General features: G+C 31.7%; 1 protein-coding gene across 10 annotated transcripts in view; it reads left to right on the top strand.

The window, feature by feature from the left end:
• The window catches only part of LOC121123099 (uncharacterized), a 325,625-nt gene that overhangs the window by 18,103 nt on the left and 286,755 nt on the right, over nt 1–20,767 (top strand). For 7 of the 10 annotated variants that reach the window (XM_071890708.1, XM_071890707.1, XM_071890706.1 and 4 more), the window contains one exon: nt 16,638–17,121. In XM_071890708.1, coding sequence (XP_071746809.1) covers nt 16,695–17,121 — 427 coding nt within the window. In that variant the 5' untranslated portion in view covers nt 16,638–16,694. The remainder of the gene's footprint in view (nt 1–16,637; nt 17,122–20,767) is intronic. The other 3 variants (XM_071890710.1, XM_071890709.1, XM_071890713.1) reach the window with 1 other exon arrangement.

The raw sequence follows: 20,767 nt of genomic DNA, 5'->3' as shown, positions 1-20,767 counted from the left end.
GGTTTTTTCTAACATTCCATCAAAAATAATTGCCCAAATATTTTAAAGTTTTTTCAAAAAGTAACTCCCCTGAGATATACACTAGTCGTGTCCCCCATAAGGATTTTTCTTTTGGAGAGAGTTAAAATTTGACAATTTTCAAGCATACTTTAGTAGATGATATAATTTTTTAATAAACAGTTGTTATCTTTTTGTCAACAATAATTGTTTTTTGCACAAAATATTACAAATTTGACGACAACATTTTAATACTCCATGAATCTGGAATCAGTTATTTTTTAAGAGTCGATTCCATTTTTTTTGTAAATTAAGGTTTTAATATTTTTGAAGGAAAAATCTTTGTAATAATTTATTGTCTAATTCTTGATAAATCAATTACGTAAAACTAAGATCTGAGCTCAATTTTTGTTCAAATTTTAAATGTTTAATTGTCTTCAAAATGCCATTTATTTTTGGCTTTTTTATTTATCAGATGTATATTCTGATAAATTATAATTTATACCTTGACAAAATATACTGTCAAGAGTAATTCTTTGGTCTAATAGAACAAGATAGTCCAAGCAAATAGTCTCTCAATATGAATCTGATATCAAAGTACATATTAAATATTGGAAATCTTAGATCGGTCTGACTTTGTTATAATTTTTTTTTGAAACAAACTAATTCGTTCCTCTAAAGAAGTTGGATCTGAAACAGTCAGATAGAACAATTTGGTGGAAATTGGTTTTATAAAAAAAGTCATGAGAAAAGTTCATCCTATACCAATTTTAAATAAATTGGTGAGGATTTCATGCGTTTCCAAATTGAAACACATGTAAACAATGACATCATATGAAGTTTAGAGTGTTTAATATATGCGTAAAACCTTTATAATTGAATCACTTAATGGAATGAAATCAATAAATTCGGTCCACAATTTGAAAAATATTAAATTTGGGTTCATGGTTTAAGACCGAAGTCGCTAACAAAACATTGATTCAAATTGAAGATCTAACCAAAAAAAAAAAAAAAAAAAAAAATTAAAAAAATCAATTAAGGAACTACTGGTCTCAACTTTCAACAGTATTTAAAAAAAAGTATATTTAACTTAGAGTGTGGAATGGGAATATCAGTCTACACTATCCTTCCCATTCTTCTAATAAATTTTTAACGTAGATAGCATCTCACTAACATATAAATTTTAATTAAATTTGGTTGTTTTCTCTCCTTCATCTGTCTTGTCAATGTTGATTGGTTGAATTAGGTCTACATAGCTTTGAACATTTCTGGGCAATTATTGAATAATAATTCCACAGTTGGGAGGATGTAAAGGCTAACTACCAACTGATTTTTGACCTTTGTTCTGCATGACCGGTAGTTTCACCTCTTGAGGATTTTCTCACATGACCTATTTGCCACCTTCTATGTTTTCATATTATAGGTTTTGTATCTCAGCTATAGATCATAGAAGAACAAAAAAGTAAAATAGTTTGAAAATAATGAAGGAATAGTTTTTATAAGAACAATGGAGTCACAGATCTGTGATTATGAGTCTATTTTGAAAGGAATCATTGACTAGAGGAGAACCTTATTCATAGTTATGAACTTAGTAGAGGATTGAATTCATGTAAGAAACTTCATCAATAGAAAGATATTAATTTTTTAAATAACAGTTCGAACTTATAATATAAAGAGACGACGAACATGTCGCATGTAAAAATCTTCATGATATAAAATTACTAGAGGCGAAAATATTCGTGGCAAAAAATGGACAAAATAAGTTGGTAGTAAGGGAATTTTTCTTAAGTATCTACATTTTTTCTATATTTTAGGGATAGGTTGCGAGAATCAATAAAGTTTGCTAGATCTTAACACCTTCACTCCACTCAATAAAACTCAAGTCGACTCACACAAAAGTTTTATTAGTTATGTACGTATCCAACAACATGCGGTCAATTGTATATAACGATTGCATTTAGAGATATTAAATTTTATTATTTACTTCAAGAAAGTTTGTGGGCGTTTAATCCACTTTGTTTGTAACTAAATTAGTGTCAAAAGTATTTATATATCTACATAGCTTTGGGATGTCTTCTTATTGCATCGTATTCTGTGAATCTTAGGGAATGCATCATATTTAAATATCAATTCAAATCCTTTTAAGATACGTATTGTAAAAATTTCAAATAGGTACACATTTTTTACACATAAAACAGTGATAGATAAATTAAGTGATACTTTCAATCCATCTATATATATTAGGATGAGGCTGACTTTGTCCAAACAAGCTTGCTCTTTTTTGGTACTGTGTATATAGACCTATTGAACACATCCATGCTATTTCATCTTTTCGGATAAAAATAATTTCAAGGTTGATCCGGTGTTCAACAAGTCCAGTGACCGTGTGGTAGCCTTCAAAAGTAATGGTAACGTGTTCAAGGAGCCTTTTACTGTAACCATAATCAAACATTTACCATCCGTGAGGATGATAAATCGTGCATTTCCATCAAATGGAGTAAAAATTAATCTTATTTGGTTTCTAACCCGTTTCCGGCTAACATCGGCGGCTTTCTTGTAGATTTTGATGAACAAAGTCCTTCTATAGACCCTCAAAATCTCCGAGGTGGACCAATTTGTATTTCAGCAGGACGGGCACCTGTTTTACTGTAAAGAATATCCAGGATTTGCTCAATGTAACACACCTTTCTGGGAAAAAGAAGTGTGTCCCCCAAAATCTCCTGATTCGAGCCCTTTATGCTAAAACGTATGGTGACAAATAGAGAGGAAGGTCTGTGCTATCCAATATCAAAATTTTAACTCTTTGAAGGCCGGTGTCAATGGGTGGGCAAGAATACCCAGTACGTTATCAACGTCTACAAGGCTTTCCCTGGCCTTTTGGCGGTGCCATGCGGTCAAAGGGGGGGGTTATATTCCTTAACTATATCCTTTTTTTATATGTAAAGATACTGTTTATTATAAATATGGAAAAAATGTGTGATTAACGTTTATTAAACAATTCCAAATTTTCTGCATAATTATGCAACCACTGATAGATTCTGCAGAGTCAATGAAGTACATCAATGTGGACATTTGAAATTCTATTCCAATTTTTTGGCAATAGAAAGTATTTTTCGAAAAAAGGACATTAATATCTTCTAATAATTGTAAATCTTAAAAAATATACAAGTTGACCCATTGGCTGGTGTGTCTCGAGAAACCATGCATAGCGTGGTCAAAGAGGACCTGTGGATAAAGCCGTATCGTCTATAAAAGGGGCAGCTTCTCAGAGAGGCCACAGTGGCCAAGAGGTTGACCGGGGAGAGGGTGCTTCTGAAATTCCTCAATTATTATTACACGTTTCAATCGTTTGGACTGACGATAGGACCATGGCTTACAACATCACACCGACCAGAGGGTGTGTCGGAACATCGAGGAAATTTCTCTGAACAAGAGAAGCGTGGTCAGGGTCCAAAAGCCGGTCTGGCCGATAGTCTGGGCAGGCGTCACCTCCTACAAGATGGAGACGCCCTTGATATTAATTCCCGAGGGTTTGAAGGTAAATCAACGTGTCTATCTGGACATATGACAGTCCCAAGTACTTCCTTGGATCCATGAATAGCACTGAGAAGGATATTACTAATTCCAGCAGGACAAAGTACCTTCATATTCTGGAAAGTCTGTTCAAGAGTGGTGTGAAATCACTTTCGAGCACTTTTGAAGTAAGGCCAAGTCGCTCCCTTCTTCTCTGGATCTCAACCTAATGTAATTATTCATATAGTCTATTCTAGAGAGGGAGATAAGTATGACTTCTTACCGCATTGTCGACTACTTAAAGGCAGCCATAGTGTCTGCATCGGACAACTTGTCGGATGATACCATCTGTACAGGATGTAAAGCAGTTCCAAAGCGTATGAGAGCTGTAGTTGCCGCAAATGGTGGCCATGTGGAATGACCTGGCACTCATTTTGAAGGAAGTTTCTGTTGATTGTAATAATGTAAAAAATGTACTTTCTTGGCCGTTGAAGTTGTACCAAGACCCTGTATATTACTCTATAATTTTTTTTATATATATTGAAATACTCAAAGTTATGACTTTTATAGTTTTTGTCACTTTTTCCAACATTTGTACTCAAGGTACCTAAATACAAATATATTTCATTGAAATTACAGGGACGTGTTCATTAGGTCATAACTTAGTAGGAAAAAAAGATTAACGTTATCCGTCAAAATGACAGAATTTGTTTTACAACAGCCTCACCCTAATACTATATTATGTTATATGAATGTTAGCAAACTATTTGTGTTTGAAATACACTCTTGCTTTGATATTTGGTATATGTGATTTGTATTATGAGTTAAATTTTTTTGTATGTATATTATTTTTTTTTTTTGCTGTAAAATTATACATATATCTGCATTAAAACATAATATTATTCTCATTTCTTTTTGGCTTCTTCAAATAAAGAGCAAAAACAATAATTTCTTATCCAACCAACATTGGAGACTTCCTGACTAGGGATATACAAAAAAATATAGTTTCATATGATATATATCTTTTAATATTAGCCACCATGATCTTATTATTTCTTTTTTTTTTTGCATGTGTGTTTTTGCAAATGAATTATGAGATTATACGTATATTAAAATATAAGGCATAATATTTAGAATACAACACCCGTACTCCTTTTCATCTACCTAACACTTAGGTAGAACAGAGTAGGAGTCAATAAGTCGTTTTGTGAAAATATGTCACACACAGTGTATTTAAAGAAGCATTTCCTCTCGTTACAATAACAACATTTATCGAAGGAACATCCCTTAAAAAAAAAACCTTCAAAAACTGGTATTTCAAAAAGAAATATATTCTAGTCTTTATTGATTAGCGAGTACCTGTTTTTACTGGGGGTTTACTTATATCAATCACCAGTGATGAAAATCCAATGTTGAATGGGCATGTTATAAAAAAACAACCTAAAGTCAACATGGTAATCCTGACAATTTGAAGAATGTTTTGGAGGAGGTAAAGGATAATGCTCATGACGTTTCATTAGATCAGCTACAATAAACTGTGACAAGAGAGATATAAAGGATATAAAAAAGGACATTAGCTAGAATTACTCCAATGTTGATCCCCAATTCTACTCTGAGTCCACCAAGGACTTTCAATTATAACTCTGCAACAAATCTTCAGGGTTACGCTCCGTCATTCTGTGTACACACGATCGTTCAATCATATTTAGAATATAATTGTATCTATTTAGGAAAGGATGTTGACTACTCAGGTATTAAATAATAATGACAACTGCTAAGGAAAATAAAATTTATTCTTCAGATTACCAATTTAAAAAAACCCCAAAAAAAACCTGTGTATCTAAAAAATACACTGGATTTTCATTATTGTCAATCACTATTAAATGCTCCTGAATGCATTTGATATTGGGGAGAGGTGAGCAAATTATATAATGGGGACATCATCCTCACGTCCACTGCTTTTTTGGGTGGATGGGGCCGTGGAAAGGAAATTTCTTTTTAAAAGTGGCGTTAGGCTTTTTTAACAATTTTGATGGAATCCTTTTATTTTTTGTATGATTTCTAAATTTGACAAAAACTTGAAAATTAAAAAAATAAATTCCATAAGTTTCGACGTTTGAAAATTTTTTAAACGATGCAAAATAAATCTTGAGATAACTATAACAAATCCTTAAAATTGGTAAATGACCCATTTGGTTCCGACACCACTGATCACTATTGATAGTTGATTTAGAATTTTTCCCTTTTTATATGGAGTACTTATGTAGAACTTACAATCCGTGATAACTCAGCAAATCAAATAGTTCATAGTTTTTTGTGACGTCATCATCTGCCTTGAAAACTCAGCAATCAACGTTTATTATAATATTTTTGCCTCCCACACTCACATTCATCAGCAGGGGCGCCGAAATCCATTCAAAAGTAAAGCACACGTTTATTGTATCTCGAAACCTCTCCTCCAAAAATAATCAATGCAAAAAAAAAAAAAGAAGTCTCAATTTCAGTTTCTAGTTAGCCAATTCATCCCAACTATAGAACTAATATTCCATCATTGTCCGAAATTATTCACAGCTTAATAAAAGCTAATTCTAATTCAACCAATAAAAGTTCAGAACACTAATTAACAGAAAAGAAATAGAAACATTGACAGTTTCATAAAAATGAAGTCATATATTGATGACAACATCATGATCAAGCAATTTAATTTATTGTTCTCTTTCAAAAAGTAAAGGGGCAATGCCTCCTCTGTTTTGAGTGGTGTTTTTGTTCCTCACTCATCAGTAACTTAGTTGCATTATTTTATACATATAAAAGTTATTTGTAATAAAGGCTATATAATGACAATTTACTCGCAGATATTAAAATCTTTGCTTCTACTCCACCAAAAATCAAATAACTGTGTCTACAAGGTTCTATAAAAATATCCTTAGTGTGCAGCGTCTTCAAACGTAGATAGAGCTCGTTATTAAGACCAAAGGAGGATACATACAATAAAACTACACTCTCCTGTAAAACCTATTATCTACCCGTGAACAACCCCCGTTTTATGTGATTGTAAATAATACTTAAATTAAATAAGAAGCTAATTAGTTGGGATTAAGTCTAGTTACTCAGTTTGCTTAGCAGTGGAGTTCAAGACTAATTTATCAAAGTTAAGCAAATTAATTCTGTAGAGTGTAGAGGCAAGGGAAAAAACTGAAAAACATATGAATATAAGTTTAACAAACAGAGGTCAGAAAAGGTTATTGTACTTTGTCAAGCCTTCATTAAAAAATTAACAATATATCGGCCAATAAATTGAAATCCTATACCGAGTGGTCCATTGAAATCTGAATACTAACTAATTCAATTATTACTGAAGGTTGAGTGATGGAAATTAATTCATATTTCAATATATATAAAAGCATAACAATTAACACATGGAAAAAAAAACCTGAGCTCCCTATTTTACGTGCAAGTCGAGAAAATGACATTTGAATGTGATCGACGTAATTCCGTTAGCGCACTTCAACCAATTGGGCGTCTCCAGGACTACCATCTACGCCGTCACCAAGTCTGAAACATTTGGAGAAGTAGAAGGGCTATCTCAAAAAGGCTAAACTGGACCCGGAGGGGTTAAAGAAAACAGACCTGGCCAATCCCCTCAAGTCAATTTAGGCCCATGCAAGAAATTTCACACAATACTCTCAAGAGAGCTATCAAATAAGGGAGTGGAAATAACTTTGTGAAGGTGGAGAAGTCACTTATGAGACTAGCATTGAAATAATATCCATCTCTTCCATTATAAGACTCTTTATATGATACTTTTGTCCCCCCCGCCCCCCCTCCCTACAGTCCTGATGCCAACGCCTTCGACTACACTTTTTGGGTGCATGTCGAGCCTGCAAGTGTCCGTCATCCAAACACCGAGGCCCTCAAAGCCACTGTCAGCTAGCACTGAGACGTCATGACAGAGGACTAAATCAGCAGCGGGTGCCAGGCCTTCTGCCACCGCCTGGAAGCCTAATTGTCACTAAGGGTGGCTACATTATGATTAAGAGAGCTCAGACACACATCTATATATATTAGTAATTTTGATGAAATTCTCTTTTTAATTAGCAAATTATATCTTGTTGATGTTTAAAATTCAAAGGGTTCAGATTTTAATGAACCACTCTGTATGTAGTTACAAAATTAAGATGTTTTAGTGTATAACACTTATTATTCTGAGTAATAAATTAATTCCAACTAATAGACCTTGTAACATTGAATCATTTTGAATCTCTCTCATTTGACTTCCATGAACCCTTTAAACCCATATTTAACTTTTAAAGCCTTTATTCTCTGTTCATAATAAAGACGAAGAGTAAGTTATTTAAAAAAAATTATAAAAATATATATTTTTTCTTCACATCTTGTATGATAGCCAAAAGGAAGTTATAGATATAAGATTTGGTGGTTCATAAGGAACCTCCAAACATTTTTATTCTTCAAAGTCATGTCATCATTATAGTTCTTATTTAGTCACGTCAGATAAATAAATTACAGATTAGATTAGAAACTCACATACATAATATATTATGTAGTCATGAGTTATAGCCTTGGTAGTAGCAAGTTAGACTGCATGACTACTTTTTCTTAACATATCTATATGTATTTAATCATTCGTTCACCCGTTCACATATATGTACAAGGTGGGAATTTTAAATCTGGAAAATTTAAGGATAATGTATTTTACAATAGTAAAGTCAGTCACTTAAACCAACCACCTCACGATTCAACTACAGCCTCTAACCAGACACAGGCTTTAGTGAACTCCTTGTTCATGATTGCCACTGCCAGGATTCAATTGTGTTATGTGCACGTTTATTGGACTCTCTCTTCAAGACGCCCCACACATAGTAGTCCAAAGAGGCTCAGACCCAGCGAGCTTGGAAGCCACATTTTCTTTGCCCTTCTGCTTCAAGAAGTCTTTATTTCCGGTGTTTCCGACCCATTGCACTCCTTGTAAGCCTTGTCAACTGTTGAATTAGGTAGCTTTGCAAACTCAATAATCGCCGTGGGAATGCACACACCATGGAAGCACACAATAATGAACAAGGATTTGTATTTTATATTATACAGTTTTGTCAGTTGAATCTGATGAGCACGCTTCATAAATGTCAGGGTTGCCAAGATATTGAAGTCCAAACTTGATCCGGATTTAAAATTCTAACATTGTATATTAAACTGTCCCTTTTCAGATTAATATTTTATCTACCTAAAGAAAACATTTTCTGCTAGAGAAAATCAAAATAACTGTCTTCGGAAAAGTTTGAAGACTAATGCCATTTTGGCGTATTACAAAGCATTTTAATTGCAAATAAAAATGAAAATTCGGTTCAAAATTGTCTATATTGCGGCCTCTTGTACCGTTCTAAATATGATGTTATTATTTAAAAAAAAAATGTATATCAGTCAAAAAAATTGTGCACCTTGTTTTTCATAATTTAAGGGATCCAAAATAATGTGCTCAATGCCTTGCAGCTCCTCTTTTTTATCAAACATTACAAAAGTTAATCTAAGTTGATTGCTATCAATGAGGGAAACTGCAAATCATTGAACACATTTTAGACCATTTAAACAATTATTAAAAACTAGGTGCACAATATTTTTAAATGATTAAACTAAAAATTATCAAAGTACAATTTTTGGACTTATAACATCACCGGCAGGAGTACCCGAGATTGCTCGGAGTTATTTGAATAATACATGATATGATTAAAAGAAGAAGAATGTAGTATAATATGACGCGTTGAGCAACAATTGTTGCTACGGTTTTATTCCTTAGATCAAGTAGTCACGTAGTTCTACGATACGAGGTTCGTCTGAAAAGTTTCCGACATAACAAAGATAGAATAATTTTTTTCTAAATTTTTATTTTTCAACATGGTCTCTTCCTATTACTCTACAACCTTTTCTCAACGGTGCTCTATCTCTATTACCTGTCCAAATCGTACTCGACGATTTTCTTTTCAAAATAATTGTTCTCGAAACACTTTTCGTCTTTAGCTCAATTACTCCAAGTTGGATTGACTTAGACATGTCAAATTATAACATAACATGCCTTTATATGTCTGCTATTGTTTGAATTGTTAGATTACACATTCATAACAAATATTTAATTATAGCTCCATACTCGAATTTATCCATTTTCACTAAACAACTTACTTCAACTAACTGAAGCAACTGCTGTTTCACAACTGCGCGTTTAAGAGGACGGAAACTTTGGTGAGGAACGATCGTCTACAGATGCTACATGGATGTTACTTGCTTTTATTTACAAATCTTAAAGTTCACATCGTAAACTTTTCATACCACCTCCATATTTAGTGCTCACTCAAAAATGAGGCGTCGAGATCAAAATATACAAAGTTTCTTGTTTAATATAGATATTCGGGACGGTACAAGAGGCTCAAAAATAAGCTACTTCGATCCAAAAATTGTATTTTGTTAAGTAAAATGGCTTGTACCACTCCAAAAATAAACCATGAGGCCTCAAACTTTGCCAAAGTATGTTTTTTGATTGCCCCCAGCGTAATTTTTGCCGAGGGGAAAAATATCAAGTCCAAAAGGGGGCAGTCTAATGTGCATATATTGTATGCCTACAAATAATAAAAACAGAAAATTAAAACTATATTAAATTGTACTTAAAGTAAGAAATATACAGGTACATGAATGAAGAAAAAACAACATCCTTTAAATGATAAACATCATACTAAGTTGGTCAACAACCATTGTGGTACATCTATTATACGACTGTATATGTCGTCTCGTCCTTATTTCTAATGTCAGTCAGACAAGATCAGATCCTTTTGGAAATATGAATAAATACATAATAATATGTAATTGAACCTATTTATAGATATTAGTGTTGATACTCGGACCAAGACCGAATTATTCTTTCGGTTCGATCCAAATTTTTTTCCCTAGATGGATTTAAAATCCATATTTTGACCAAGTTCAAAGACTGTAAACTCAAATTCAATCGTATTCAAATATTGGAACGATTTTTTTGATCTCATTTTTTGGACCATTTTTTCCGCCTATCCAGATTGATGAGTTGCCCAATATGAGTTATGCCACATATTGAACTTCCTATGACGTTATTGTGGGTCAATGTTTACAATTTTAAAACACACATGACGTCATTTACAATTAATTTAACAAAGTTTAGATGAGATGGATGCAGTTCAAATTTTTAGTTTGGATCTGTCCAGACCAAACTTCCTTCAAAAACTGAATTTGTTCGATTTATTCGGTCTCAGACTGCTCTATGATTTTTCTACCGAAACCCAACACTAATAATATTTCTGTAGTATTCATTGATGCTAAAAAAAATGTTGCACATTTTGACATAAATATTAATGCAATATCCATATATAAAATACAAATTTGCACTAATAATATTTCAAGGTTAATATTTCAGTACTCATGTTTCGAACTAAACAAAAAAATACAAATATCTCATTTAAGGTTATTTAAAAAAATATATATAAATATCATATTTGTATCCATGACTTGGTACGTATGTATAAGGGCTTTACATTTCCCGGTAAATTGTCCAGCTGGGGAGCCTGGGAAATCCTTTTTTTTATTTTAATCCGAGAAATTCCTGGATGAGGCAGTCAATTATAAATACTGTGATCTTTAGTAATTCATGTTGCATTTTTTGAAGAAAAGATACATTTTAAACTAGTCTTACTCATACTCAAGACGTGTTTTAAGATGAGTGCATTAAGTTGAGAAAATAGTCGAAAAAATAAAATAAAAAATGGGTCGCACCCCATATTGTAAAAATTGTGAATATAATAAGGTTTGGTACTATCTCAGATCCCACTCAGAGTGGCCATCTCCATACTCCCATAAAAGATCTAAAATGAATTTATATTTCTTACATTAGAGAATACAGTTAGGTTTAAATATAAATCTGTAGGTTTGTCATATTTTGTTGCTATGAAGTACTTAATTAGAGATGTGAAAATATGCACATTCGTAAGGGTACGCAAATGCAATTTTCTTGTAGAAGTTACAACTGGGAGATAAATATAAAACTTGTACAAACAAATAGTACAATTGTATCCTTGCACGCTTGAAAAGACGTGCATTTTCACGTCTCTACACAGAAGACACTATCTGCACATCATAGGAATTTTGCGAATGAAAAATTCTAAAAAAACCTGGGAAAATAAGATTCTGGGAGAAAAACCCTAGTATATACTAGATCGGATTTAAATTGGAAAACGGATATAAAGTGAGTGTGTTGTATTAGTATTGGGACAAAATTCTTGGAAATTTCGATATTTACTTTGATGTTTTATATAATGAAATCAGAAATCTTGCTTACATTAACAAACCGGAAATCAAACTGATGAACCCCTACTTTCTAACTCAAATATTGTTTATTCAAATTAATTTGTCTCTCACGAGTAGAGGGTGTATGACCCAAAATCGCAATCTAAACAGGTTTGTTTATTTTTCAAAGCTATTGTCATTATTATTCAATTCAGGAAGACATAAAATCTAAGTATAAAGTAATCACTAGTGTGTGTGATCATGAAAAGACGAAGAGTAACAATGAGAGTTTGCTCAAGAGTTACAACTACAAATATTTATTGGAGTAGGAGAAGAATTGATGATTAACATCGGAGTACTTCCAGCCGATATGTCCTTGCAATATACGGAGTGAGATTTGTGTTTATTTCCTTCCTCTCACAGCTGCTAATAGCTTATCCAATAAAACGTCATGACAGCTAAGCTGCTTTCCACCCAAAAATTCTTCAAATTTGTCAAGGTGAAACCGTTGGTTTCTTGTTTCTTTTATTTATACAGACCGGCGGGACATACATATATAATACATAATGATGTAAATCAGCTTTGTTTTTTAGCTGGCCCGTTAATTTGTCACAGCCAGATGTCACAGGGTCAAAGTTGATTGTAGCTGATCTAATGAAACGTCATGAGCATTATTCTTTCCCTCCTCCTAAACATTCTTCAAATTTTAAGGGTTACCATGTTGATTTTCGGTTTCTTTTCTTTAACATGCCCATTCAACACTGGATTTTCATCATTGATTATAGATTATTGCCCACAAGTCAGTCTTTTTGATCAATTAAAGCATTCACCACCAACAAGGGCTAAAAAAAGATGAATGTGCAACATGTTCTTGAATGATTACAACTCCAAAATGACCAGTCATATTCTAGAGCCTAAAAAAATAGGAGTTAGGGATATGGGCACATCTAATCTTTTGTAAAATATCAGATTGGAAAATATTTTGATGTCAATTTATGTATGTATAGTATTTTCATTCATATCTGTGTAGATATGACATTTTTATCATTGCAATCGAATCTAACGACGATTAAAATGCAGGTTTTTTTTTAATTTTTGCAAAAACATACGTATACAATATACAATTAAATAACTATAACATGAATAAACCAGATTTGCCCCTATGCGTCTAGCATATAAATTATAAATATTTTTTATCTTGAGAAATTATTTAGAATCTATCTAAATAGTTCTCCTTAGTTATGCTACGATTCCTGCAGTAAATGTAGGCATGGGCTGGCAGTTGTATCTATTGTTGTGTCGGTCCTTCTTTATTAGGTCCAGTCCAGTCCTTAGAACTGTCGGCCCTGGGACCGGTCCTTAACTGTCGCGCCTTGGAATTTTTCGTAAAATTTATCAATGGTTTATTTAGTTAAATAAGATATATGAGATTCGTATTAAGATCATAGATCATATTTGTCAAAAATATTCATGTTTTCATTATAATGTAACATCAAACGAACATATTATATTTTTAATTAGTTATATAATTTATTCTACAATAGGTATATAACAAAAAAGTAATAAAAGAAAAGACCTCTTAATTAAGTCATAAAGGATCAATCTTACTTTATTCAAGGACCGACAAGTGGAACTGGACCACGGCCTTAAGTAAGGACTGACAAAATTCTAGGGGTTTTTCCGTTTTTTAAATTATTCTGATATATAATTAAATTAAAAACGTAACTAAGTAAGAGTATAATACTTCCGTTTTTATATTTAATTATAATAAAAAAGGGATATACAATACTCCTAGTACATATCTGATTTGGCTTAATAAACCAAGAAAATTCGAAGTACCGGTCCTAAGACTGAACTATGTAGACCGAATAAATAAGGACCAACACACTACTTAACAATCCATAAGTACCCCTGTTGTAAATCTGTACGAAAAAATGTATAAGCAGACATTTGCCAAATGATCATTTCGCCGAAGGAAATTTGCCATACGGACATTTCGCCGTACATTTTGCCTTGTAGTTTCATTGGACTTGCTGTTGAGTTTGTTTATTATTTAATTTATTTAACATGCTACAGCGGTAAAGATTTAAACACATACTACTATGTAGTGTTTATAAAATTACCATTAATGAATATGATTAATAAAAAAAAACAATCTCTGCAAAGGAACACTCATTAATTTACCTATATGACATATATGAACACCACTTATTTATCATACTATCATTTTTAATTGAATTAAAATATGCAATCGTATATATCAATATATTTAATATCATTTTTCGGCCAAATGTCCGTTTAGCAAATTGTCATTTGCCCAAAATTACATTCGGCAAATTGTTCTTTGTCGATATGTCATTTGGCATGATTTGTCGGTCAATTGTCTTAGAACCGAACAAATGCACTCGCTCGACACTTTTTCATCTTCATTTCAAGATGATTAACTCCTTCTAGATTAAGAATCACTTGTTATAACATCGTGGGAATAAAATAATTATATTTAATGTGAGTCGGTAAATATAGTTAAATCATCTATGTAATACCTTTTAAAGATGATAAATAAAATAAAAAAACACAGAAAACCTGCAATAACTTTATAAAATGCTTTAATTCGGTTGAACTACAAACTCAATAATATTAAAATTCATCCCTTTAATTAGTGTTTATCATCTCTCTCTCTCTCTCTCTCTTGTTTTAATTCAAAAACTATAAAAGGACTAAAGAAAAGGATATAAATATATATCATAGTAAAATAATTTTTTTGTATTAAATTTAGGTTATGAAGTCTGCCAAATAACATTAATAAATGTCATGCTAAAATATGTGTATATGTACATACACATATATTATTAGATTCATATATGTACTTTCATTAATTTAAAAGATCGCTTCTTTGTTTTTACTGCAGTCAGCAAGATTTGAATTCATTGTTTGCATGCAAATACTCATTCATTGTTTATTCAATTTGATAGCATTTTCAACATTCAATTTACATGTATTACACTAGTCAACAAAGTCTTATTCAATATAGATTGCAGAAAATAAGTAATTTATCCCTAGACGATTTTGTGAGTTTGCTCACTCACAATGAAAAAAAAACCGCTTTGTAATTTTATGAACAATCAAAAAAGTATTTGAAGATCCCCAGAACATCATTTCTACTCTCAAGCATGGAATGGAAACAATAAAGACTGTCGACCCAACACTTTCAGTAGCATGAATAAATTAGAAAAAACGTTGGTTTTTAATGGAAAAAAAAGAAGACAACTCAAAAATAATTGTGATATGTTTAATTTCTATATTTGGTATTATAAATGTCCTACTTCACAATCAATAAGAGCCTCAACACTCCAGCGAACAGATTGACAACTATTGATGATGAATGCCATATCTATGGAGTACCACGCTGTCATGATGGCATATGAGAGCGAATCCAAATTTGGAAGAGAGGTACAATCGACACTGACATCAGAGTAGAGAAGATAGCCCACATTTTGTTGTTGTTGTAATTGCTCAAACATTTATACATTTAGAGACATGTGATAAAATTAAAGATTGTTCTTTGGTGTTTCTCTGCTAAGGGAGAACGGACGGGACTGTTTACCCTGGAAAACTTGGACGACGACCTCATTGCTTCAGGGAAGTGTACTGGAAAATGGGTCGTGTAAAGGATCTTCTTGTACAAAAATGCCCCAAAATATACAGTCATGGCAACAAAGTAGTGGATCAAGAAGAATCACATTAAGGCCATGAAGTGGCCTAGCCAGTCTCCAGAAATAACTTCCTTAGAAAATCATTATCAGGTGAAAAACTTAAAAATCGTCAAGGGATCAAATAGTTTTTCCCTCCACTGTACATACAGTTCCAATATACTTCACATAATGTAGAATAAAAACGCGTTATGGAGAAATTGAACTCTCATGAACTCAATGTGCGTAGGTTAGTGTCTGGGTCGTTCCTAGAGAAGGAAATATACATAATGCATATGGACTTCAAAGACCATTCCTAGGTCAGATGGAGTAAATGTCATACTATAATATTTACTATTACTTAATAAGTGCAACTCCATCCGACCCATTAAAGGAACATAAAAAAAAGAATAGCAAACTAATTTTTGATGAAATTTTCTTTGTAGAATGTTAAATAATTTAGCTGATTCAAGTTCAAGCAATTAATACCTAGAATACTAACAAGGGGTAATAAACGTAGAAAATTGAAAAATCACAGAAAAACAATTTGTTTAAGATTTGACAAATAAATATATGTTATACCCAAGGTGGTGTGATTGTCTGTCGCTTGGAGGCAGAACAAAAAGTGGATTGAAAAGGATAATTCTTCTTAATTTTCAATGAAATCAAATCCACAGCTTTTGTGGCTTTGTAGATTTTTTTAATGGAAAAATATTTTTTACAGCATTTATGTACATGATTTAATATTATTTTTTGCAAGCAAAGATCTAAATATAAGAAAAAAATATAAAATTTAGTTTGTAGGTACATTTTTAGATTCAAAATATATCTTGATAATTTCTTTCTTTATCTTTTGGAATAATGGGCCTTTTCCTTTGAAAGTATAATACATTCCTCACAATGATAATTTGCCACTTCATAATAAAAAAGAGCACCAAAGAAAAATTAATATTTTAAAGGTCATTTTCTTATTTCTCAGGATAAAAGAATTAGAAACACGTCATTTCAATACTATAGTATTTTTTTACTTTTGTTATTTGAAGATCATTTGATGATTTTTCAAAAATTGAATTTTTAACACAAACAACTATAACAGTGATAATTATTTTGATGTCATTAAAACAGTTCTAAATAGGAGTTTTGAATGACCATTGATTCTCAAGGCCTCTACTTGAACAAAAAATGAGGATGATTGAAGATCGTCCAACCCCTGTAGAAGGTGATTCCTTCACTACACGTCGCTCAAGGCGCAAATCCTGGCCACCACTAGAAATCAATGCAGTTCTTATCGATCCACTATCCTCCTCTATGGCAGACTCTGGAGTCGGACACTCTCGTCAAGGAGATGAGCTTCACGAGTCTATACCAAGAGAGGAGGAACTGGTTGTTGTGGAGCCTCCACAGTCTAGTGTTGTGAGTGCAAAAACATTTCGCAGGAAAAGGATTGCCAGTATTTTTCAGCATTATTATCCGGAAGGAGGATGGGGTTATGTTATAGTCATAACGACACTCCTTGTCACTATTCTTAACCATGGCACTCAATTGTCATTTGGATACTTAGGTATCCGTACTGCAATGCGTTATCGGGTCGACAACTTCGTTCTTATAGGTAAGAAATTTTTAAAATTATTTTTAACTATAAATGAGTTATTTTTCAAGTGTGGGACGGTAGATGACGAACAATTGTTCGGCACTTATTGTTTTTGTTTCGATACACATTCATAAATACTTTTCTCTCAATCAGCACTATTGTTTTTTTCTTTAATAAAAGAACAAATTCTGATATTTCATTATATATGTAATTAATTATACGCGTATACAGCCAAAATTTATATATCTTCGTTTTTAACTCTTAAATGCTTTATTTATTAATTTGGCTTAAAAATAAGTTGATCAAGTGAAAAATGTTCTTTAAGGTAATATAAGCAAGAGAAAATGATTTTTTGTTTTATACTTAGTGGGTTTTTTGATGCTTCAATATACTAATATTTAATTACACTTATTAACAGGTTTATTGCAGTTGTTAAAAAGTTGTAATTTGACAAATTTTCGTCGAATATTATATTAAATAGCGGGTTTGTTGGTATGTTTCCTATGTGCAACAATAAGCAGTTAGACACGCTGGGAAAAAATAAAATAATCCCCCCCCCCTCTACTAGAACACGCATATAAATTACGATCAACTTGGTGTAACAATAATTTCACATTCTACTCGTACAAGTTAGGTGGCGTCAAAGTGAAAAAACAAAATTGGCTACATGACCCCCCCCCACCTCAACAAGATGTCACTTTTGAGATACCACAGATGACGTTACTTTATCTTTCTCCTCTTTAAATTTGTAATTTTTTCTTTTCTTCTCAGAGTTCACACATAGTGTTTTGTCGAACCTAATTTCTTCAATCCAGTCGAAGATCGGTCCTTACATACAAATGAATACTATTAATTCATGAGGAAGTAACACCTCAATGACAAGGAATCAAGTCTTCTTTTTTTTTAAAGAACTACAAAGTAGGTCACGGCAGTCCCAGCTAGTGTTGTGCCGGTCCTTATTTATTCGGTCCAGTCCATTCTTAGGATCGGTCCTATCAGTCATTAGGATTGTCGGTACTTGAAATATTTCATAAAAATGTCGATGGTTCATTAAACCAAATAAAATATATCAGATATGTCATTAGAACATTGCACAAATCTTGCAATTCATTATATAGTCAAATAGTCCGCGTATTTATGCAATTACCGGTATATAACATCCCTTTATAATTATCATATTTTTTATAGGGTATTCCATCATTACTTTTTATTTGATTGGCTTGAAATATGTCTCTTACATGTTACATATATACACACATACAAAAAAGGTATTGTGTAATACTCAAGGAATATGATGTGGGGATTTGTCAAATGAAAAACCAATTCTACATATAACATACATATTTACATATATATATATATATCTAACTTAGGTATATATAAATACATATCAAAAACCAGTTTGATAATACAGGTTGAAGTTTACTACTAATCCGGGATTATTTAAGTCTGTATATAAAATGGAAAACTATTCATACGAATCGTGAAGGATGATGATGAACATGTGAATCCAGAGAAATCCCTTGGATTGTCCGTAAATTGAATATCTTTTATAAATAAAATCACTTTTTTTATTGTACAAAGTTAAAAGCTTTTTTCACCTCCATGAAACATTTCAAAATATCTACTATAATATAATATTAATAAGTTGTTCATAATTCTAAGTTACGTACGTTTTTTTTTTGGTAATAAGTTGATTTTTTTCATAAAGCAAGATCGATTTCCCTTGTCTCAAAGTTGTTCTTAAGGTATGGGCTGTCGATTTGAAAATGTACCAAAAAAACAAACCAAACCAATTATTGTACTAACGGATAAAGGGAAAACGTATATTGAATAATAATTGAAAAAGGGAATTTGGAAGAGGATTAGCGAGTTAGGCTTAGTACGTATCTTCATTATCGTTAAAAGAGGAACATATTTATAATTATTATGTTGTCTATTGATAAGTTTTACTAAATTCTCGAGTTATTTAAAGTATTAATCAAATAATTCTAGATAAAATTTATATGATGGGTACGTCATAGTATATTCATAGTACTATTTTTTTGGAATTTAACTACATCCCTTCTTATAAATTGCTTTAGAACGCAATTATTGTATGATTATTATGTCCTCTGTTACTTGGGAAATTATGAAATATTGTCATAACTCCAATCCGAGTTTTTTGAGTTACGACAATTACGCACACACCCCACAATGTAAACTTGAATAACATACCATTATAGTATAAATGACGTCATAGGTAACATTGAAAAACATTTTAGTAGCATGTTTTCTAAAAAAAAAACCTGTCATTAGATAAAATATTGAACAAATGTTTAAATTAAGCCATAAGGTGTTCTGCCTTAACTAAAAAAAAAGATCCTTTTAAAAATATAAAATGGCATTATTTGACGTTATTTAAAAAATTATTGGAAAAATTAAGACCAATTAAGTGGAAGGGGAGGGGGAGACTGTTTATAATTACAGTCTTATCCAGATATAGGAAACTTTTATTTTTCTGATGAAAAGTTAACTATGTTATATCCTGATTTTTCTTATATCCGAAGCATATAAAAAACCACAATTTTTGTATATGTTTGTAAATAATTAATTTTAAAACTTCCTATTTCGAGGACACCATTGTTTTATTAGATCCTGTTTTGATAGTCAAAGTGATTTTAAGGAGAGACTCACGATACATATTCGTATTGATTCAAAAACATACGGAACAAAATTGTTAGTGCCAGCCTACGATTTGTACCTAGGAAAAAACCTCTGGCGAATTCTTCATTTTCATGAATTCCTATGAAGTTGATACTAAAAAAGGGGGAAAAAAGGTTTACTTTATGCGGATTTTTACCATCATGCCTCATCTATGAAAATTATTTTATGAATTAAAAAAATGGTTATCGAAGACAACGTTGACAATAAGTGTATTTTTACTTTATCCGAATTTCTTATATCCGGATTTGACTGTATATATACATGTTGTGTTCATCGCAACTAGTATAAACTCATTGTACAAGTTACAACTAAAAAATCGGATAAATAATTTAAATGAAGAATAATATATGGATAATGCAATAATTGAATATTCTATGGATAATGCAATAATTGAATATTCTATGGATGATCAATATATTAATGGTGTAATTTTTGGCTATTTTATAGAGATTAATAAAGTATAAGTACTTTCTTGCATTTTATAAAGCTCAAATGCTCACAGTTATATTACTCATAAATAAATAATAACCCTTTAATTTTAAAAGTTCAAAATAAAATGAAAATATCAATCAATAGTTGTAATTAGAATAATCAATATTTTAATTAAATAATCCATTTTAAGACAAAGAAATTCTCACATGTTTAGACATTGCAACTTGTACATAACATACATACAATAAACTTAAAATTCTTACAAAATTATGAAAGAAAGAATAAAATAAGAAATAGCGTCAAATCGCCCAGCAACAGCTGACATGAAATTATGCGATGACCAATGTTCTAAAGAAATACTTTTTCGCTCTATATATTATATATAATACCTAGATAGACAGCTGCAAAACGAAATAGCTGTTTGTATTTATTCATACCAGAGGAAAACAATATAAAATGACGAAAGTGAGAAACAACAGCTGCAATGTTATAATATCAACTATGAACTATATATAGATGATATTAT

Source organism: Lepeophtheirus salmonis, chromosome 8 (assembly GCF_016086655.4).
Source record: "Lepeophtheirus salmonis chromosome 8, UVic_Lsal_1.4, whole genome shotgun sequence".
Classification (NCBI taxonomy): domain Eukaryota; kingdom Metazoa; phylum Arthropoda; class Copepoda; order Siphonostomatoida; family Caligidae; genus Lepeophtheirus; species Lepeophtheirus salmonis.
Note: the sequence above shows the minus strand (reverse complement) of the source record. Positions and strands in the feature narration are given on the sequence as shown.